The 23,481-nt window shown below is 37.3% G+C and overlaps 1 protein-coding gene and 4 non-coding genes across 5 annotated transcripts in view; 4 read left to right on the forward strand and 1 right to left on the reverse strand.

Annotated features, from left to right (window-relative positions):
- Window positions 1-1,305: 1,305 nt before the first annotated feature.
- trnat-ugu (transfer RNA threonine (anticodon UGU)) lies at window positions 1,306-1,379 on the forward strand. The gene has a single exon. It is a non-coding gene; the product is annotated as a tRNA-Thr (tRNA).
- Window positions 1,380-1,817: 438 nt separating this feature from the next.
- On the forward strand, window positions 1,818-1,906 carry trnar-ucu (transfer RNA arginine (anticodon UCU)). Its single transcript is given in 2 exon segments — window positions 1,818-1,854; window positions 1,871-1,906. It is a non-coding gene; the product is annotated as a tRNA-Arg (tRNA).
- A 1,005-nt stretch (window positions 1,907-2,911) lies between these two features.
- trnam-cau (transfer RNA methionine (anticodon CAU)) lies at window positions 2,912-2,985 on the forward strand. The gene has a single exon. It is a non-coding gene; the product is annotated as a tRNA-Met (tRNA).
- A 433-nt stretch (window positions 2,986-3,418) lies between these two features.
- Window positions 3,419-3,507, forward strand: trnar-ucu (transfer RNA arginine (anticodon UCU)). Its single transcript is given in 2 exon segments — window positions 3,419-3,455; window positions 3,472-3,507. It is a non-coding gene; the product is annotated as a tRNA-Arg (tRNA).
- A 3,782-nt stretch (window positions 3,508-7,289) lies between these two features.
- LOC141381653 (uncharacterized) overlaps window positions 7,290-23,481 on the reverse strand; it is a 44,369-nt gene continuing 28,177 nt past the window's right edge. Inside the window, exons 2-4 of the mRNA XM_087248634.1 lie at window positions 22,730-22,785; window positions 16,485-16,639; window positions 7,290-9,314 (exon numbers count right to left, since the gene is read on the reverse strand). Coding sequence (XP_087104760.1) covers window positions 8,971-9,314; window positions 16,485-16,639; window positions 22,730-22,785 — 555 coding nt within the window. The 3' untranslated portion in view covers window positions 7,290-8,970. The remainder of the gene's footprint in view (window positions 9,315-16,484; window positions 16,640-22,729; window positions 22,786-23,481) is intronic.

Below are 23,481 nucleotides of genomic sequence, written 5' to 3' on the forward strand. Positions count from 1 at the left end.
TTTTTTTTTATTTTTTGGAATTAAACATTTAGCCTGTGTCGAGGTCGTTTGGCGCTGTGGCTTAGTTGGTCAAAGTGCCTGTCTAGTAAACAGGAGATCCTGGCTTTGAATTCCAGCAGTGCCTTGTCCGCAGTTGGCTGTTCTTTCATGGGCCAGAGAGTACTAAAAAGTGCTTTCTCTCCAACAGTTCTAGAGCAAGCAGAGCACTTAGGCTCTGTGGCGCAATAGATAGCGCATTGGACTTCTAGGCTGTGAGCTGAGCCATTCAAAGGTTGTGGGTTCGAGTCCCACCAGAGTTGCAAGTTTTGCTCTTTTTCTTCACTGACTTAAGGTGTGGTGCGTTTCTAACATTTTAGGCATCTGTCCATCCCGTTTTGCTTCTTTCTTTCATTGCGCAGTGCAGGCTCAGATACTAGGGGTACTCTACAATAAAGCCGATGACTTAATTGAGCTGTTTTAAATAAGGGAGATTAGAAAACGGTGTAGGGCCTAGTGGGCTTGAGGAATGACTCGTCGGCAACCTGTGGTTTTGGGGAAAAGTAACTGCCACCTATTGTTGAGATCACGCCTTTTGGATTTGTCGTACGAGAGCCTCTTTATGCATGTGCAAAGTAACTGAGTAGAAAGCACAGTAAATTTTGCTTCCCCCACACTGTCTTAGATGAAACTGCGTTTGAAAGTATCGTATCCAGAGGTTTTTTCTTTTAGTGTTAAGACTAAGTTGGCCAGAGCACCTGTCTTGGGAACAGCAGGTGCTAGGTTCAAATCCAAACTGCACCTTTCCCTCAGATGATGGGAGAGTGGCTTTCTGATCTGAAACTCTTTCAATGGCCGATAGCATATGTTTGTCCTGATTTCCATTTTCCGAGCTGACTCTGGGTTTGGATGACATGGTCAGGCTTGAGACATGATCATCCAGACTCTAAAAGACCGCGTCCGGCTTGTCAGCATTTTCTGCATCCTGACATGCTGGTTTTTGTTGTGTATTATTTTTTCTTCTTCGATTTTTGTTATCGGGCAAATGTCTCTTACTGAGAATTTCTGTGGTGCTGTGGCTTAGCTGGTCAAAGCGCCTGCCTTGTAAACAGGAGATCCTGGGCTCAAATCACAGCAGCGCCTTAGTCCAGGTGGTGCGTGTGCTTGTTTCATAGAGCTCACCGGAATGAATTATAAAATTGTATAGCTTTGAGGCGTAATGAATAGTGCGACAAATAGAGTTAAACAACCTCTTTGCTTGCCATTTTAAGACTTGCTGTCTTTTTTTAGTCTCTGTGTGCAAATACGTCTTACCTCCTATTCAGCGTTGGCGCTGTGGCTTAGTTGGTCAAAGCGCCTGTCTTGTAAACAGGAGATCCTGGGTTCAAATCCCAGCAGTGCCTTATGTACAGGTTTCGTGTTTGCTTTTGTTAAGAGTAACGAGGGTTTACGCAGCGGGATGTTTAGCAGTCGGTTTCTTAACAAAACTCAAATCCTTAAGAACGCTGCTCGTTCAAGAGGGCTTTGGACGATGCCTTTATATAGCATAGTGTGGTAATGCCTAACCAATTGGACTTTAATATTTCAAGTCCAGACATTCCCACATGCAGCGCTACTGTTGTTAGTTTTTTTTTTTTTTTTTTTTTTGGAATTAAACATTTAGCCTGTATCGAGGTCGTTTGGCGCTGTGGCTTAGTTGGTCAAAGTGCCTGTCTAGTGAACAGGAGATCCTGGCTTTGAATTCCAGCAGTGCCTTGTCCGCAGTTGGCTGTTCTTTCATGGGCCAGAGAGTACTAAAAAGTGCTTTCTGTCCAACAGTTCTAGAGGAAGCAGAGCACTTGGGCTCTGTGGCGCAATGGATAGTGCATTGGACTTCTAGGCTGTGAGCTGAGCCATTCAAAGGTTGTGGGTTCGAGTCCCACCAGAGTCGAAAGCTTTGCTCTTTTTCTTCACTGACTTAAGGTGTGGTACGTTTCTAACATTTTAGGCATCTGTCCATCCCGTTTTGCTTCTTTCTTTCATTGCGCAGTGCAGGCTCAGATACTAGGGGTACTCTACAATAAAGCCGATGACTTAATTGAGCTGTTTTAAATAAGGGAGATTAGAAAACGGTGTAGGGCCTAGTGGGCTTGAGGAATGACTCGTCGGCAACCTGTGGTTTTGGGGAAAAGTAACTGCCACCTATTGTTGAGATCACGCCTTTTGGATTTGTCGTACGAGAGCCTCTTTATGCATGTGCAAAGTAACTGAGTAGAAAGCACAGTAAATTTTGCTTCCCCCCACTGTCTTAGATGAAACTGCGTTTGAAAGTATCGTATCCAGAGGTTTTTTCTTTTAGTGTTAAGACTAAGTTGGCCAGAGCACCTGTCTTGGGAACAGCAGGTGCTAGGTTCAAATCCAAACTGCACCTTTCCCTCAGATGATGGGAGAGTGGCTTTCTGATCTGAAACTCTTTCAATGGCCGATAGCATATGTTTGTCCTGATTTCCATTTTCCGAGCTGACTCTGGGTTTGGATGACATGGTCAGGCTTGAGACATGATCATCCAGACTCTAAAAGACCGCGTCTGGCTTGTCAGCATTTTCTGCATCCTGACATGCTGGTTTTTGTTGTGTATTATTTTTTCTTCTTCGATTTTTGTTATCTGGTAAATGTCTCTTACTGAGAATTTCTGTGGCGCTGTGGCTTAGCTGGTCAAAGCGCCGGTCTTGTAAACAGGAGATCCTGGGCTCAAATCACAGCAGCGCCTTAGTCCAGGTGGTGCGTGTGCTTGTTTCATAGAGCTCACCGGAATGAATTATAAAATTGTATAGCTTTGAGGCGTAATGAATAGTGCGACAAATAGAGTTAAACAACCTCTTTGCTTGCCATTTTAAGACTTGCTGTCTTTTTTTAGTCTCTGTGTGCAAATACGTCTTGCCTCCTATTCAGCGTTGGCGCTGTGGCTTAGTTGGTCAAAGCGCCTGTCTCATAAACAGGAGATCCTGGGTTCATATCCCAGCAGTGCCTAATGTACAGGTTTTGTGTTTGCTTTTTGTTAAGAGTAACGAGTGTTTACGCAGCGGGATGTTTAGCAGTCGGTTTCTTAACAAAACTCAAATCCTTAAGAACGCTGCTCGTTCAAGAGGGCTTTGGACGATTGCTTTATATAGCATAGTGTGGTAATGCCTAACCAATTGGACTTTAATATTTCAAGTCCAGACATTCCCACATGCAGCGCTACCGTTGTTAGTTTTTTTTTTTTTTTTGGAATTAAACATTTAGCCTGTATCGAGGTCGTTTGGCGCTGTGGCTTAGTTGGTCAAAGTGCCTGTCTAGTGAACAGGAGATCCTGGCTTTGAATTCCAGCAGTGCCTTGTCCGCAGTTGGCTGTTCTTTCATGGGCCAGAGAGTACTAAAAAGTGCTTTCTGTCCAACAGTTCTAGATGAAGCAGAGCACTTGGGCTCTGTGGCGCAATGGATAGCGCATTGGACTTCTAGGCTGTGAGCTGAGCCATTCAAAGGTTGTGGGTTCGAGTCCCACCAGAGTCGAAAGCTTTGCTCTTTTTCTTCACTGACTTAAGGTGTGGTGCGTTTCTAACATTTTAGGCATCTGTCCATCCCGTTTTGCTTCTTTCTTTCATTGCGCAGTGCAGGCTCAGATACTAGGGGTACTCTACAATAAAGCCGATGACTTAATTGAGCTGTTTTAAATAAGGGAGATTAGAAAACGGTGTAGGGCCTAGTGGGCTTGAGGAATGACTCGTCGGCAACCTGTGGTTTTGGGGAAAAGTAACTGCCACCTATTGTTGAGATCACGCCTTTTGGATTTGTCGTACGAGAGCCTCTTTATGCATGTGCAAAGTACCTGAGTAGAAAGCACAGTAAATTTTGCTTCCCCCCCACTGTCTTAGATGAAACTGCATTTGGAAGAATCGTATCCAGGTTTTTTCTTTTAGTGTTAAGACTAAGTTGGCCAGAGCACCTGTCTTGGGAACAGCAGGTGCTAGGTTCAAATCCAAACGGCACTTTTCCCTCAGATTATGGGAGAGTGGCTTTCTTTTTTTTTTTTTTTTTTTTTAACACTTTTATTGTTTCAGAAAGGTGTGATACATTCTTACTGTATTAGTAACCAAATACCAATCAAAGAACTCCTGCCCCATCCCGACGTTCAAAATAAAAATTAAAAATTTAAAAAAGAAATGAATAGAATAAAAAAAATGCATTCTCATGCGAGGAAAGTAATACAAAAACAAATAAATAGAAAATAAAGATTAACTAAAATAAACTTAAAGATAAAAATAAAAAGGGCTATTTTGTTAAAAATTAAAAATATATAAAAAATAAATACCATTAAAAAATTGACATTTCAACATATACATTCCAGTGAAAGTATATTAAAGTTAGTCATTACAAACACAGTGTATTTTAACAGTCACATTGTTTGGGATTACTAAACAGTCAGTGCACTGTTATTTAAAAAATGAAGGAAGAAGTCCCAAGTCTTGTAGAATATGTGCATTTTTTTGTGTGATTGAATAAGTCAACCTTTCCATTGCTATACAGGAAGACATTTCCTTAATCCAGAGTGACAAAGATGGAGCATGAGTACTTTTCCAGTGAATGGCAATCAGGCGCTTCGCATGTAATAGACACAGATTTATAAACTTCTGTTCATATGACTTCAGCGATAAGGCAGGAGGGAAAAGACCAAGGATACAGATTTTAGGGCAAACAGGGATTTCTTTACCAATAGTTTTAGAGATTACACCAATTATGTCTTTCCAAAAGAATTGCAAGTGCTCACATTGCCAAACACAATGGAACAGTGTGCCCTTGTAAGTCAAACATTTTCCACAAATGTCCAGAATATTTCTATTAAATTTATTTAACATTTCTGGTGTTATATATGTTCTCATTACCCGATTATATTGGATTAATTTAAAACGGGTATTGATTGATAATGTTTGCGCTTGAAGACAACTTTCTTCCCATTCATTTTCTGTAATATCTATTTGAAAGTCTTCAATCCAAGCCAGTCTTTTATGATTTGTAGATTCTTTGGAAGCATTAACAAATTTGCTATATAGTGTAGAAATTTTGTATTTGGCACTGGGATCTTTAACTGCAATTTCTTCTAAACTACTTAGGGTCGGACACTGATATGAATGATTTTTAGATCTTATAAAATTACGGATCTGAAGATACTTAAAAATATATCTTTCCTTTAAGGTTTCAAAGGACATCAATATATTATCTTCATAAAGATCTGATATCTTTTGCAAGCCTTTCTGGAACCACAGCTTAAAACCCTTGTCTGATTTCCCTGGTACGAATAATGCATTACCCCAAATGGGAGAGAATTTAGAAAGTACCGGGGTTTCTCCCAGCTCAACCTGTGACTCATGCCATGATAAAATAGTGGCTCTCACAAATGGGTTAGATGTATTTTGTTTGAGTTTCTTTAAAGAATCAGAGTATAAATATGTGTCAAGACTCAAATTGCCTGTACATTTTCTTTCAATCTGTATCCATGGAATGCTAGGTGTCAAAATCTGTTTGCTAATTGCAATCACACATGAACATATTATTGCATCTAAAGACTTTACATTTTTGTGCTAAGCTATGATTTTGTAAAATGAACAGTGTATTAGTTCATGAAATATGGTTAATTTTTGTAAATTTATACAGTTATATAAAACTTCCATGTTTTTCACAGAAAGATTCTGGCAACCACAGCTGCTGGTATTTTTTCGGAAATTTAACAGATATTTTACACAATAAGAGTTTGTTAATTAACACTCTCTTGGTGTTGACAATGTTAACACTTTCAAAAGTGTTATTTTTAACACTTATAGTGGTTCCCATATAAACTCTGAGGGAGTGTTAATTTTAACTCCAAGGTAGTTAAATCTACTATCTAAAATTTGCAGTGTAGCTTGCTCGGCCTGGCCATTGGTCTGTGGATTGTGCTCGTTAGAGGCTAGTAGTCGCCCCTAGCTGTCGGCAGAATTCTGCCCAAAACCTGGACACAAATTGCAGACCCCTGTCTAAAACCATGTCAACTAGGAGGCCAAGAATACGGAACATGTGGTCCCAGCCAATGGCTGCTGTCTCCCTCAATGAAGATTATTTGGGGAGTGAAATAAAGTAAGCTGCTTCAAAAATCTGCCCACTACAGTGAGGACTACTGTGTTGCCACGGAATGGTGGTAACCCAGTGACAAGCCAACAAAAACTGGCCAGTGTTCCACACCATTGAGAGCCGGCAGAACCATTAACCCCATTTCCACTATCGCACCTAAAGCAAGGGAGCCCAGGCCAGTCGCGTTTCCACTGTCCCTTCCAGGGCCTGATCAGGCCAAAGCTGGGCTTCATCAGGGCGAAATATAGGCTATAGCCTATTTTATTACTTGCTCTTATGTCCTGCTCTTACACATTATATTTTCTGATTTTCACTGGATGTCAACTCATTTTGCACAAGCACCAGAATTGATAACCACTGCTCTGAGGTACTCAAAATAACAAACTGTCATACTCAAAATAAATTGCGTACCTAAAGTTACTGCTTTACTTATATTATTCTTTACAATGTTTAAAACAGTTTGATAATTTAGTCAATTAATTTAACTGGAACAATAAAGTCTTCAGTTTTAGACAACTCGCGCACTGGTCCATCCCTTCTGAGAGAGCTCCATCTTGGTTTATGGTTGAACAAGGCATCCTACTCCCCCTTCCATCACTACAATGTCTATCTATCCCTCTATTTATTCATTTTTTTTGTAAACGTGTTTTTTAGGCTGATCTCAAAAGTATAATAATTTTACTGACAGAATTTTAGGTGTAGGCTAGGACGGTCTCTGCCATTTGCAGATAATGTTGTCCTTTTGGCTTCACAGGACATGGACCATTCAGCATGCAGAGGGACAATTTGCTGCAGAGTGTGACATGGCAGAGAAAGAAACAGTACCTTTAGATCAAAAACCACGGTGCTTGACTTGAAAAAGATGGCCATCTCCAGTTTGGAGGAGAGTCCTTACCCCAAATGGAGTTCAAGTATCTGCTTGTTTTTTTTTTTTTTCATGAGGAATGGAATGTGAAATTAAAAGATGGATCAGTGCAGCAGCAGCAGTAATGCAGTTGATGTGATTGTCTGTTGTGGTGAAGGAGCTGAGACGAAAGGCAATGTTCTCAATTTACCGCTCAATATAGGTTCCTACTCACACCTATGATCATGACTAAAAGGACAAGATCTTGGACACAACCAGACACATTTTACAAAGTGTTATGACACGCTTGTTTGAGTCGCAACATAAAAGAGATGAACCAACAAAATAGCCTGAATGCAAATTATTTATTATAAAATGTAACTCATAAAACAATCAATCAAAGCAACCAACAAATGTCTAGGGATAATAATAAAGATAAAGAACTTAGGATATAATCACAAAAACACATTGTACACATGATACAAGCAATGCAAAACAAAACCATAAGGTTAAAGAGTCAATGAGATGGCAGGTCTTGACATGAGGACTCATGAGTAGCCACAGCGTCCTGGGGTAGCTAACACAACAATGTTTATATACCCATGGATGAGTAAGTAATGCAGGTATCAAAGCAGGATTTACTACATACTCCAATCTGGAGTCTTGGGATCATCACAGTGTTTTAATATTGTAAAACTTAACTAATAAAAGATGCAACACAGGACAATTGAATGGGCTTTCTAAACTTGGGGTCCTGGTATACTGCTAACTAACTGTCCTGGAGCTCCACAGCAGCTTCTTTGATGTGCAGTGTCTTCCCATTGATTTGTTTCTCATTCAGGGAGTCAGACAGAGAACATCATCCAAAACAACACTAGCTACATGAATACACTGGAGAGTGGAGTACAGATGTATCCACACCTGTACAATCACTTGCAAAGATATTTTAAGCCACAGAGGTGCTGTTTGCCAGATGTTTATGAAACTGTTCTTCTCTCAGCCACCAGCATTGTGTTTACGGTAAATGCGAGGAGCGCAACACATTTACAACCCCACCTACTTCTGTAGGAAAACAGTATAGCGTCACTCAGCCTTTTCAAACATTATTCAGACATGAAATATCCTGTGCACATGAGAAAATGTTTTGCTGCATTCAGGTCATGTGTGCAACTTTTTGTCCATGTGTTTCTAAAGCTGCGCAGAATGAGGGAAACTCTGTAGACACTGATCAGATCTGCACGGTTTCTCTCTAGTGTGAATCCTCTTTTGTGTTTTCAGATGTGTTAACTGATTAAACCTCTTGTCACAGTGTGAAACCTCTACTGTCTCTCCAGTGTGAATTGTCTGGTGCAGTTTCAATTTTGGTGCAGTAATAAAAGACTTCTTACACTCAAGCACATATACTCTTTTACACCAGTGCGGAACTTTATGTGTTCTTTAAGGTTTGCTAATCGGTTGAAACTCTTCCCACACTGAGTACATGTGAATGGATTCTCTCCAGTGTGGGTCTTCAAGTGTTTATTAAGGTCTGAGGAGTTGCTGAAACTCATCCCACACCGAAGCTGCGGTCATACTAGAATTTGAGCATGCAAATTCTGTTGTACAGCGCTGCAAAAAGGGGCGGGATTAAACAATATGATTAGACATTAAAAAAGTGAGCGATTGGTCCATATTTTACATTTCTGTCCAGAGAGGTCATGTTTTGATCTTCGATTGGTCTCACACAGACAAGTGATATGATTTCGCAGGTCAGAGTTCACCAAGCTTGAACTTTGCAATGCAATGAACTGCGAAACTTGATGCACGAACTTGCGTTTCCGGTCTGACGCATTCACGTGTGTATGAATGGTTTTTCTGAATGGTGTGTTTGTTTAGGTGTGATAATTGGCTGAAACTCTGTCCACACTGAGTGCATGTGAATGGTTTCTCTCCAGTGTGGATCCTCATGTGTTGATGAAGGTTGAATAATTGGCTGAAACTCTTCCCACACTGAGTGCATGTAAATGGTTTCTCTCCAGTGTGGGTCTTCATGTGTTTATTAAGGTGTGATGAGCAGTAAAACTCTTCCCACACTGAGCGCATATGAATGGTTTCTCTCCAGTGTGGATCCTCATGTGTTTAATAAGGGATGATGATTGGCTGAAACTCTTCCCACACTGAGTGCATGTGAATGGTTTCTCTCCAGTGTGGATCATCATGTGAATCTTAAGATGGTCTTTTCTTCCAAAACTCTTTCCACACTGAGCGCAGGTGCAGGTGAAATGATTCTTGTCTCTCCTTTTTAAAATACCATCAGTCTGTAAATGAGTTTTTTCCTCAATTTTAACATGATGTTCCTCCTCTTTACTCCCCTCATTCTCTTCAATTAGGTCTGAAATAGATAAAACATTAGTTTTCATTAAGTCTTAAAAACTCTCACTAAAAGCTGAAAAGTGAAAAGACACTGAAAACATTGACTACACACACTGTAATTTTGATGCATGTTAAATGTAAAATAACCAGATCATATTGTTTGGTCCACATTTAAGCAGATTCAATTCAGTTCATCTTTATTTATCTAGTGCTTTTACAATGTAAATTGTGTCAAAGCTGCTTAACATAGAAGTTATAGTAATTTAAAACCATGTCAGTCCAGTTTTCAGAGTTTTTACATAATTGATCATGAAAGTCATTTTGGTCATATTGATAAGACAGAGATTAGAAATCTGTAAGTGGCCTTTTTTATTCATAATTACAACAACATGTTTTTCTAAAATTTGTAAAGCAGACAGGGAATGCTTGTTCATTCTGTGCCTGACTGGTAAACGCTTCAGAAAAAAAGTTATGGGGTAACAGCTGAACAAACTATGAACAAAATGCTGAAATTTTGCCTCAGAGACGAGACATAACCGTACAGCATCTGAATAAAGGCTGGAATGTGCACCTTTCCACTTGTGTGATGTTGGGTCATTTTTATCCATTCTGGGGTGATTTTGAGGCTCACACTGATATTTGGGGACATCTTATTTTGACATATTCTGGGAAAATGCTTTAAATAAAAAAAATTAAAAACTGACAGCATATAATCATGCATTTATGATTGTTGGTGTTTTCTGTGGTGGCAGTCAACATTGTTTAGTTGGTCTCCACCCATAGGACGGCAAAAAGGAAATGGGTGAGAGAATAAAGGAAGAGAGTCGAAGAGAAGTTGACTGAACTGTTCCAGTGCGGGGAAACGAATAGAGAAACCGGGTCGAGACGAGCAGTGTAAACCTAACGATTGGTTGTAAGAAACAAAAAGCGAAAGTACGTATTGAAGTAACAGAGCTAAGACCGCTGTCTTGTTACTGAAGTGCTCATGATTTCTGTGATTGAGTGCATCACTAAAGACTTCAGTGCAGTGTACTTAAGGTCAACTTACCGATTTATCTCGCTGCCATGGAATCTCACCTTCATCCCGCAGTCGACAGTGTCAAAGATGCAAACTGGTAAGGTCCTCACGTGAAACTTAAAATTTTGTTTAATATTGCTATTATCCTAAATACTATTACCTTAAACCTACCTATACTGGTAAATAAGCATTTAAGTGTCGGAGTGTAGCTGCTCTGAGCGTAATTCAACTTGAATCAGGATGAATATAGGAAGAAGCAACCGTAGGGAGGCAAAATCCGCTACTAGCCTCCATGCTAATGCTACCCTTGAAGTGCAAGCTGCATCTAAGAAAGAAACGGCTCTGGCGAATGATCACAGTGCAGTCCTTAAAGCTATTGATGCACTAAAAGGCAATTTGATTGCTAAAATTTAAGAAATGGCCGTTGCACAGTCAAGTGAACTTTGCAATCAAACTGACCAGCTTTGGACAGAGTTACACAATGCTGTGGAGCAAATTAACACCAGAGTAGAAGCAGCGGTCTGGTCTGGAGTCTGTGTTGGGTGGATACTCCGACTCTCTTTGCCTAGTCTCGACACACACAATTTAATATTAGGAGGCAATTTAAATAGTTTTTTGCACCCAATTTTGGACCGCTCTAAATCTTCGAGTAATACATTAAGTCAGCCAGCAAAATGTAACAACTCCTTCCTTTAAACATATGGTGTAAATGACCCCTGGGGATCTAAATATCTATCATCCAAGCAATTTTCCTTCTATTCACCTGTGCATCAAACCTATTGCAACCTATTGCAAACCTATCAAACCTCTTTAACCGTATTAAAGAGGTATAATGTCCATGTTATATGAAGTGATCTAAAGAACTGCCTCCACTTCCCTAAATCGTATAAATCAAAAATGGGAGGACGAACTGGGACAAGAAATATCAGATACAGCCTGGCAATATGCCATAGAACTGGTACACTCATCTTCTGTATATGATTCAGATTTATCTTGTCCCAGATGTGGTTTGGAGCCAGCAGATCAGAGTCATCTGTTCTGGGGATGCCGTAGATTACATAGATTTTGGACCAATATTTTTAGATAATTTTCATCTATATGTAATAAAGATATGGATCCTAATCCTTTGACCTCAATTTTTGGTACAGTGCCAGAAGAAATGTACCTGTCAGCAAATCACATAAAAAACTTTGACTTTTCTTCTTTATTGGCCAGACGCCTGATTCTTCTCAGTTGGAAAAAAAAAAAAAAAACGCCATCCCACAAACATTGGATATTAGAAGTGTAATCACATCTTAAACTCGAGCACCTTAAGTAGACCATATGAGGCTCTACAAAAAAAAATTGGCAAAAAGTTTTCATCCAAAAATGTGAATTAAATTTATTTGCAAAACTGGAATATCGCATAAAAGATATACAAATAAAACTGCGTTTCTATCCAATGAATCAAAGAGAACAAAATCGTCACTTCCTGATAACTGGCGCCAAATATCAACAGTAAAAACAGAATTCACTGCGGTAGAAGAAGCTACATGAAACTTTTCTTTATTTAATTAAATAAATGTCACCTTAGAAGACAATGCCGACACTCGATGAACACATGGTGGCGTTTCAAGCTATGAGATGCGGAGAACAAACGCTTTTGACACGCTCCAGACGCTCTGGAGGTAATTAATAATATAATAACATTAACACTGAAATGGTTAAAGTGTTTTAGATGTTTTACAGTGTGCCTGTGCCTGTGCCTCAGCCTGTTGGTTTGTCCATTTACACACACATTTTCATCATTATAAGATCTTTTTTTAACAAACCTTTTTTAATGCACATGTAGGAATTTGTTCAGTAAAAGTGTTTGCGTAGTTTACATACTGTAAGTTTATCTTTTCTTATCGAACAAAAAGTTTATCCTACTCAGTTATGCACATGTTTTTTTATGCCTGTATTTTAAAAGTTATGTGCATCATGACGTTTCCATCAATCAATTGTTTTTTAATGCTCATAGCCCATCCAAAATAAACATAAAAATAGGTGGCTGGAGGCAAATCAATGCCAATATTAATCGAGCGCAGCGGTAATGTTTACAAGTGAGGAAAAGTTAAACACAAGCAGATTACAGGCATACACACGAGGAAATCACAGCTCGCACTGTATCTTTTCTGTGCACACGATTGACGTTCTCACGAGTGAGGTCATGCTTACAGCGTGTGCGCACAATCTTTTCTCTCTGCTCGCTCACTGGTTCTTCTCTCTACTCGCACAAAACTTTTTGGGATTTTTGTCAGTCCTGGGGCGGGACTTGGTTTACTTGTTATCTCTAACGCTATTGGTTACTCTACCTCTCCGGAAGTTAGCCGAATGGTATGGTATGGATTAGGGTTGGGCCGATAGACGATGCCATCGTCCATCGCCGATGGCCAATAGACAACACAGTGCTGAGCCGGCATCGTCGATCCTCCGCCCCGCCCTCGTCGCAAACGCGCCCGCAAAAAATAGACACTCACGCTCCATTTAGATTAATAGGTCTTAGAGTTAAACTGCCATTTTAGAATGAAAATGATCCACTCATTTAATATGCTCCTCTTAGCTTCAGGCAGAGAGCAGTGGACGTTGGACAGTTTATCAACGGTGTACCACTGAATCGCATCTCACTATAGTTGTTAAATGTGATATTCAGACATCCCAAGTCTCCAAGAAATTCCAAGAGTCTCTATGCATTTGCGTGACTCATAATGCCTGCAAACGAGTGAAAATCACGCGTCTCCCTAACGGTCCTCAAATAAGTTGTGCACCCTTCTCACCCCCGGATCCCTCCTCGCTCTTCAGACAAGTCACACACTGTATGCATGTATTTCATAAACACAGATTTCTTTACGATTTAAAACAGCATCTTTGGATATCTTTTCTGCTGGAGAAACTTAAAACAAAACGTATAAAAAAATAAAAAAAACTTACATATATCGTAGGAAAGGTACACCAGAACATTTTGGCAATTTTAAAACCTTGACAGCGGTATACCTTGTAAACTGTTATCGTCACATGTCCAAGCAGCATAACACTGATTTTAGGATCTAAATTTTTTTTTAAAGTCTCAAGCAAAAAGATTCCAATAGCGCTGCCTGCTGGTACATGAAGAATATGGTCAATACTGAAGAACTTTACACTCAGATGTTTGTATTTCATCAGCATGCTGTAATCCATTTCTTAAGCAGAAAAAGTCCTTTTTAGACTAGTTTGTTGGCCAGTTGTAGTCAGTGCAATGCTAAACATTATTGTTCCACTATAATTTGTTTATTTTGCCTCATGTTGTCCCACAGCAACATCATATAGTTTAGATTACTGTACAATGTTTTATAATAATTAATTACTTTAGTGTCCATTTCATTCAGCATATTTCAAATTAGGGGCATCCACGTTTTTTGACATACTTTAAACCAGGGTTTCTGCAGGTTATTATGACCGACATTTTAGACTCATAAAGGGCTAAAGGCTAAGGAATTTTTTAAATGGCCCAGATGGAAAAGATTTTTAATGCCCGATCAAAAAAATATCATAATTTAATTAATTTAATTATACAATAATAAATACATTTCTTAAAAATTGTATTTTAGATATTTCTTAGCATAAGATTTTAAATTTCGTGTAGCAACAAGCAAGCTTTACTTATATCCATACACTTTTTCCCCATATAAACTTTCTTTAAAAAAACAAACATATTTTAAAAATTTTAAAACCTATAATAAACAAAATCTATGCACAAAAATCTGTCCTGGGGCCTGTTTCAGTAAGGAGGTTCAAACAACTCGGAGTTTAAACTTGAACTCTGAGTTGATTTACCGAGAGATTAAAAACTCTGAGTTTTCGGTTTCAGAATAGCTGATATGAGCTGGGTCAATCAACTTTGAGTAGACCAACTCAGAGTTAAGCGCGCGCACCGTGACTATAAAAAGGCATTATCAATGGAGCGCAGATATTACGAGTTACTATGGCAACATCTTAAAAAAAGAGAGCATTTCTGCATTTCTTTCTCCAGCTGAACTTGATGTGCTCATGCAAAGTTATAGCAAATATGAGTGTATATATTTAAAATGAAGCAACCATCAGTGAAGAAGAGACAGCGTGGGAAAACAGCTGCCCAAGTTAATGCGTAATTTTTAATTTTAAGTATTTAAACATTTTAAGTGTAATAAAATAAGTAAAGTAATGTGTGACGTTTATACTTTTTTTCTAAACTTTTATACACTTTTATCAGTTTTAATAGATTTAACAGTGCACTTGTTATGTGTCTGTCTTTTTATTGATCAAGTGATAGAGGTTGATATAACATTAAGAAGGTAAGCAGTAATAAAATAATTTAGACAGAATAATAATCCCATTAATCTAGTACAAGTGCATGTCGAAGGTTAAGCTAATTATTTCTGAAAAAAAAAGGACAAGCCTCGTACGTGACTTTGTTCTGTGTGTGACAAAAATGTAGGCAATAGCTGTGTTTCCATCAAAATATAGGCTATTACATAAATTTGTGCAAAACTGGAATAACGCCTAAAAATAAAGCAGCGTTTTTATCCAAAGAGTCGAAGAGAACACAATCGTCACTTCCTGATTAACTTGCGCCAAATATCAACAGTAAAAACAGAATTACTGCGGTAGAAAAAGCTGCATCAATGATTTTTTTATTTAATTAATGTACTTGCGCCTCAGAAGACAATTGACACACAATGAACACGTGGGGGCGTTTGAAGCCAGACGCGGAGATCTTGACACGCTCCAGACGCTCGGAGGTAATTAATAATATACACTAATACTGAAACAGTTAAGGCATTTTAGATTGACTAAAACAGCATTAAATATGTTCTGCAGTGTGCTCAGTCTGCTGGTTTGTCCTTTCACACACATTTTCATCATCATCTCTAACAAACCATTTTTTAATGTACATACTGTAATTTGTTAAGTGCACTTCGTAGTTTATGTGCATCTTATCAAATAAAAGTTTAACCTACTCAGTTATGCACATGTTTTATTATGCGTATTTTCAAAAGTTATGTGAATCATGACGTTTCCATCAATCTTTTTTATGCACATCTCCAAAATGAGCTCTAAAATAGGTGTGTGGAAATGTAAGACTAATGCGAGAAATGCCGCTTCATCTTTAAAAAAGGGGAGGAGACCAACAGAAACTCAGAGTTTAGAGAATATAACCTGCTCCGGACCAGGTTAGATTCACAGAGTAAGTTACCACGGTAACTGACTCTGAGTTAAAGTTACCTCTCTTTCAGAAACAGGCTTGACTTACCCTGCTTTCTCGAGTTTAACAAACCTGTCATTTTGAAACGGAAAACCCAGAGTTTCTCTCATTTCAGGGTTAAACTACTCTGAGTTTTAACTTAACCTACTTTCTGAAACAGGCCCCAGGTCGATGTCCTCAGCAGTAATGGAGCACATTTAAACAAATGTTATTGTAAGTAAATATTTATACAATTATGAAAAATAGAGTTAAATTTACCATTTTGAATGAAAAGTTTTATTGAGATGGGTTGTTGGTGATTGTAGATTTTGAAATTTAAGACTTTTTAAGGCCCAGCAGAAACCCTGTTTAAACACAATAGCCCTGATAATTAGTTATTATAATAATGATGTAATTCTAACTCAGATTCTATCTGTAAGAACTAGAAACAACTACTAGAAACAAGTTTAAACCCATAAAGAAGTTGGACGTGTGATCAACATAACATATGCAAATACAAAGTAATAAGTCAACACTATAACAGTAATAGCAGTTATCTTCTATGAGAACACTGTAGGTCAAATATCGTCAGCTCAGTTAAACTTTTTTTAATTGACTGTTTTTGTTTATTGTATATAGCGCTAGCGCTCAAGGACACTTTACCAACAGCAGGAGAACAAGAAAAGCAATAAAGCTCTTTCTGATTCTGATAACCTTAAGAAGGTAGAGAAAATGGGAGACTAATAAATCATTAAATGAATGACAAAAGTAATGAGAACAAGTGACAAAAGAAACTCATTTCTGTCTTTCAATGAGTGCTTATGTGCATTTAGGAGAACTAGGCAGCACACTCAGGGCTGCAAGATGGATTTAATTTTGTATTCTTATTATTAAAATATATCTGAATGAGGATCAAATGACTGAGTTGATCTTTGAAAATGAAAACCAACCTGTTTGTTCCTGCAGATCTTCCTGTTTGACTGTGAATGTTTCTTCAATCTTCACATCTTCATTCTCCTCTTTAATTAACGCCATCTTTATAACAGTGTGGAGATACCTTGTTGACCTACAGTAGGAGTTTTTCTCTGTGTTTGGACACTTTATCCTGTTTAAAATAAACAAAACAATGAACAGAAATAAAATAACTTCTCTTCAACACTTGCTTCAATGTTTTGTTTATATGGGAGTAATTAACAAAAAGAAATCAGGCAAAACGTTTCTTTAAAACACTTATTACACACTTTCCTGTTACTTTATTCAAACAATAGCCATTAGTTACTGAGAATAAAATAGTACTACGTTGTATAAAGGGTTAAAATTATATTTCCAACAGCAGGAATATAATTAAGCACCATATAAAAAAACTTATAACTTTAACATTAAATCGGTTTATATCTGTGTAAACCTTTTCAAACAAACCTTTGTCCAGTTGAATCACAAGCTGCGTCCCAAATCGCATACTTATGCACTATTCTACGCCATTTTGTAGTATAAATAGTGTAAGTAGTGTGTTCACACTGAAAACTCTAAAAGTAATAAGTGCACTTTAATTACCCGGATGATGCACTCATTCAGCCGCTAAAATGAAGTGTGTAATGATGGACACTTCACGCACTCAACGACCGCAGGTTTGCTTACGTAGCGGAAGAGGCGGAGCTATCGGACGCACATGTTGAATAACTTTATTTATTTTGGATGGTGAGAACAAAATTCTTCTACAAGAGTGATTATAGTGCCTCCCGATGGTGAATGCGGCAACACTCACGGCAGGTAATATTTGATAATTCGGTCGTTTATTTCACTGATTTGGCAACCGTCAAACGTCATCAGGGAAACGGTTTGAATTTCCGCTTAGTAAAAAAACATTAGTGTGCCATTTGGGACGCCACTACATACATATACTATCCTGTTGAGTGTGTAAGTGCATAAGTACATAGTGCATGAGTGCATAGTGTATAGTGTGCCATTTGGGACGCAGCTACAGCGCTGAAGCGGCGCCGCCTGATGACGTCACGCGCCACGCCAAAATAAAAGTCTTTTTTTTTTTTTTTTTTGCTTTTTGACACTTTCTGTTGCAGTCATGACTTATCAATTCATTACTCCCATGGCTTTCACTTTACACTATATCTGCTCTCTCTCACACACAAACCTTTAATCCAAACATTTTCTTAACTTTTTTAATCCACTTTATGATGACTTGTATGTCTACAACACATTACTTCTTAATATCTGAGTACAAATCTCATTCTCATAATTATGACCTCTTCTTTTCTATTTCTACAACTTCATAGGCCTATGTAAATTAATTTTTTTCCACATGAATTGTCGTCTCTTATTTGTGTTACACGTTTCCTGCCATTCTTTAGCAATCTTCGGTAATATTTAATTTACCTTTACTTACAGAAGCATTAAAGGTGTAGTTCACAAAAAAAATTACAATTCTGTCATTTACTCATCCTCTACTAGTTCCAAATCTGTTTTGAGTTTCTTCTGCTGAATGCAAATAAAGAGAATACATGGGCAAAAAACAGCCACTATATGGTTCAACAGTTCCTACTTTGGACATGGCTGGTTTTTTCCACATTTTCTTGCACACAAAATGTTCTTGGAACTCGATTACAATTGAACCACAGAAGTCACGTCACAGGTTTTGACAATGTTCTTGGTTCCTTTTCTGGACTTTGAGCATCTCTTGACAGATGAAGGAGCTCTCTGATTTCATCTAAAGTGTCTTCATTTGCATTCTGAAGAATCGTTCTTGAGTGCCTAGTGTACACTATAACACACGCATTCCACCACTGCTATTATACAGCCACATTTAATTATTTTTATTTTTTTATTGCAATAACAACAGGCCATTACAACAAATAGAAATACAAAAACTGATAGCACTGCTACTTGTGTGATGATATTACTCATATATCCATTCATTTACGGCTCAGTCCCGTTATTACCATAGTAATAATTATCACCATAGTGGAATGAACCGCTAACCTATCCAGCACATACTTTACACAGCAGATGCCCTTCCAGCTGCAACCCGTTACTGGGAAGCATGCATACATACTCATTCACACACACCGCATGTCTATGGACTTTGGGGAAACCTGAGAATCCGGAAGAAACTTATGCGAACACGGGGAGAACATGCAAACTCCACACAGAAATGCCAACTGATCCATCTGAGGCTCGAACCAGCTACCCACTGCACCACTGTGATGCCTTCATGTATAATTATTTGAGGTATTAAACTGATATTGGTGAAGAACTATGCTTACAAATGGTTGTTATATTTAAATGTGTGAAAAGGCACCAATCAGATAAAGCGATTGTAATGATCTGGGCAATCAAGCATGTATTGTTATAGACAACTTTGATTATTTGTCTTAAGAGATGTAAGGCAGGTCCTGTTCATATAATTTGCTTTAGGCTATCAAGTTGATATTGGCATGAACAGCTATACCTGTTAACAGGTTTCATATATGTAAAACAATCCTATTCAGTTAATGGTCTGGCCTATTAGGCAGCTATTAATAAAGATGACTGCACATGATGATGAACCATTTAATTAAATGAATATGTGACACAGATATTTAAAATTCATTGTTGCAAACAAGTTACAGGAGTAAGTGCAGTTGTTGTTGTATGTGATGTTCACCACTGTGATTACACCATAGTGAAACAGAAGTCTGAGAAATGCTGTAGTTGGTGTAGGTGGAGCAGGTTAATCACATTAAAAGTTCTGCATTGTGTAGATATGAAAGTGAACTCTTGTCATTGAATTACTCTATATACACTGCCTATACAATAAATTAACTTGTTATATAATTATTTTGTGATTATAAATATTTAGATGCCTGATAGATAAAAAAAGGACAGTATGTGATAGCTTTACTGTGTTAAAAGGAAAAAGTTTTGTCACAGAGTATCTTATATATGCTTTTGTGAATGTCTATGCATATGTACACTGTTAACCCTTACTGTAGATTATGCAGTAAATAACTGTAAAATAGCCAGTGTTTAGCTGTAATGAAAGGAAACAGTATTTTACTGTAAAAGGAGCAGGATTTGTATGAAATTCTGTAGTGCAAAGAATAAATTACAGTAATTTACTCTATGTACCATTACAGATATTTACTGTGATAATAAATGGTAAATTACTGTTCAACCATTACTGCCCCATCTACTCTGATGCTTTATGTTCCTATTTTATATTTATTTTATCTCTGTGTTTTCTTTGGTTCCTTTTATGTTTTTAACATTGAGTATCAGGAGTCAACCAATGCCACAGAGCTTATTAAAAGGTAAGCGTAAGATATGGACGAAATGCATTTAAAGGCAAAAATATTCACACAGAGCAAAGAAATTGTCACAATAATTTTTATAATTTTGTTTTACTTTTTCTATAATTAATCTAATTTAATTGCCTAGTTTGACCTATAGTTAATATTTTAAATTGCACTTTCAACTGAATATTAGTATTTTGCTAAATAACTAGTAAAAATGTGTTATTTAAAAAAATATATCTTAAACAACACACACATACATTTTTGCAGATACTCAATGAATTTGTCTGGAAAACTGGCAAGTAAAAGTGCCATTAACAGTATAAAGGCTTTCGTAAATAAATGTATAAATCATGATATTTGTTGTGTTTTTTATTATTACTACAGATTTGGAACGACATGAGAATCAGATTATTTATTTATTTATTTTTTTCTATGGATGAAGTTTATATTATAGTATATTTTTATTGTTTTTATTAAACGATATGTGCATAACTGTGATAAATGTAGGCAGTTGCTTTGAAAATATGCTGTGTAACAGGGGTGTCAAACTCCTGGAAGGCCACAGCCTAGTAGAATTTAGTTCCAGCCCTGCTTCAACACACTACCTTTAGATTTAGTTTGATCAGGTGTGTTTAATTAGTATAACTGCACTCTTACTCTGTAGATTGTGCAGTAAATAACTGTAAAAAACAATGATTTAGGCATCACCACACACTCCCACAGGCTGTCCGTCTTATTCTAAACACAAAGGTGTTAGAAAGAGTTTTCAGAAAATGCTGGCCCTTTAAGAGAGCCAGGTGTTTGATTTGTTTACTGCTGAGCGTGCTCTATTCTCTGTCTATCAATTCAGATGTTGAGTCTGATATGTTTTAGGCTTTAAATAAAATTCTAGATAAGAATCTAAAATGAGTAAGTAAAATGTGTTCAAATGTTTTTGAGGGTTTATAAAATAAGGCTGTGTTTTAAGTTATATTGTTGTTATCTTGAACTGTGTACTTGTAAGCTACATTGTTAGCTAGTTAGCCTCTCCTCATATAACTTCTTACATTACTTTTGTTTAAGTATATGTATTTATTGGATATTGCATACTGCCATAATGTACAGATGCAAACAGTTGTATGTATCTTTCTGGCAACTAAGCCAAAATTAAATTCCTTCATCTCAGTAAGGTAACATGAGCACATCATCACAGGGAATCACAAAAACATGATACACATAGCCATCCACTCACAAAGGTCCACTGTCCGGTCCCAGGTTGTGAGTTTGTTGCTAAGTATTTTTCAGAGCAGTGTTTCCACCTATGAATTTATATTTGAAACAATAAAAAAGTTTGTTGTCATGAGATAATTATAACAATAAAAGATTGGATCCTTTGGTTTTTCGGTGTTGCCAACTTTATTTTTATTTTTTATAATTATTTTAAACTTTTTGAGATTTGACAGAGCTTTTAATTATTTAAAACTTTAAAATTTAAAATAATTATTTTTTGTTTTTTGCTGTTCAGTTTTTTTTTTTTTTTTTTTTGCATTGTCAGCATTGAGGAGAGAGTAACACATTTCACTGCAGCACTTTGTGTGTGTGTGTGTGTGTGTGTGTGTGTGTGTGTGTGTGTTTATTGGATATGGGATTGTGATAAATGTTAGCAGTTGCTTTAAAAGTATGCTATATACCAGGGGTGCTTAATTCTGTTCCTGGAGATCTACCTTCCTGCAGATTTTAGTTGCTATCCATATCAAACACACCTAAACCAATTAATTAGGACCTGAACACCACTTGATAATTACAGGCAGGTGTGTTTGATATGGGTAGCAACTGAAATCTGCAGGAACGTAGATCTCCAGGAACAGGATTGAGCACCCCTGCTATATACCATGGGGGTCAAACTCCAAGTTACTGGAGAACTGCAGGGCAGCAGAGTTTAGTTCCCACCCTGCTTCAACATTACCTGTAGATTTCTAACGAGCCTTAATTAGTTTTATCAGGTGTGTATAATTAGAGCTACAGCTTAAAGTCCTGGTCACACTGCACTTTTCTCCCTATAGACTTCCATTCATACACATGTGAATGCTGCAAACCTGGAATGAATGCTCATGCAACAAATTTTACAGTTTGCAGCATTGGAAAGTTCAAGCTTGGAGAACTCTGAACTGTGAAATCACATCATGTGATTGCTTGAGACTAATCAAAGATCAAACCATGACCTCTCTGAACAAAAATTATGGACCAGTTGCTTGCTTTTTCAGTCTCTAAATATTTTGTTTAATCCCACTCCTTTTCGCAGAGCCATATGACAGAATTTTGCATGCTTTAACGTTAGTTTGACTGCAGCCTTGCTGTGCAGACCTGTGGCTCTCAGTAATATGTAAGATGATATGTATATCTGCTGATTTCTTAATTTTGTTATACATTTTCTGTTTTATATTTGTTTGCTGCCAAAACAATAAAATATTTTTTTCAGAATTGACAACTTGATTAATTTAAAGAATTAATAACAGGTAAGAATACTACTTAATTTTAGTAACACCTTGACATACTATTGTGTATGCAGTATAATGCTGTGAGTTGTAACACTACAGTACAGTAATTAACTGTACACAGTTTCCAGTTAGTTACCACTACTGCTCTATTACAGTAATTAACTGGCAACACTGTTGCCAGCTACTCACTGCAATAGTTCGGTTACAGTAAACAACTGGCAACACTGTTGCCAGCCACTCACTGTAATGGTTCAATTTCAGTAATTAACTGGCAACACTGTTGCCAGTTACTTACTGTAACCAAACTTTTACAGTGAGTAGCTGGCAACAGTGTTGCCAGTGTTCTACTGTAAAAAAGCCTGGTAAGGTCTAACAGTGTATGCACAAACACAAGGAATAATTAGAGCGAAAAACATCTTTGTTACATACCAGGTGAATAAGAGGCTTTCGAGAGAGCTGAGCTGCTCACACATGTTCTTTTCAACCTAAAAACGAAGAAAAGAAAACAAAATTGGCACAGAAACAAGCTACATTTTAATTGTTACAATCTATAGAGACTTTTGGAAGAAATAATTGATCTGTTAAGAGTGTGTTGACAGTCTTACAGAAACCAGTAATGAGCTGCATGTGCTTTAAGAGAAATAAAGGACTCTAAACTCACATAAAGAACAAGTTCAGTGATAAATAAATAACTAAAACATTGCTAATATTAGCTCATGTCAATGTATTGACTGACCTTTACACAAATAAAACCTCAATCTGAAGTTCAGAAATTGTTTCTTTTAACGAATGATAATATATCACAGTATAATAGTATAAGACTCACATAACTATTATATAAGTGAATGTAGTTGTGTGTAGTGAGACATCAGTGTGGTTTGAGTCTTCACCAAGTACACAAAGACTTCAACCAAGCAACTCTGAGAAGCTTCAACAAAAACAACACACAACTCTTGCATTACCTTTTAACCAGGCTTGGGAAAAAAAATAATTGAAATGTGTTTCATATCAAAGTACCTCAACATAAGTGTATCAACATGAACTACAAAATGCAGCAGCCAAACTGAAAAATAAGCTTCAATAGTCAATAGTCCTATAAAGCAACAGCAACAAAACAAATGATGATGGCTAAATTCAACTTATTTTCCCAATACATCATTATAGCATTAAAGCCGCTGAAC

This window comes from Danio rerio, chromosome 4, assembly GCF_052040795.2.
Source record: "Danio rerio strain M-AB ecotype USA chromosome 4, GRCz13ab, whole genome shotgun sequence".
NCBI classification, from domain to species: Eukaryota; Metazoa; Chordata; class Actinopteri; order Cypriniformes; family Danionidae; genus Danio; species Danio rerio.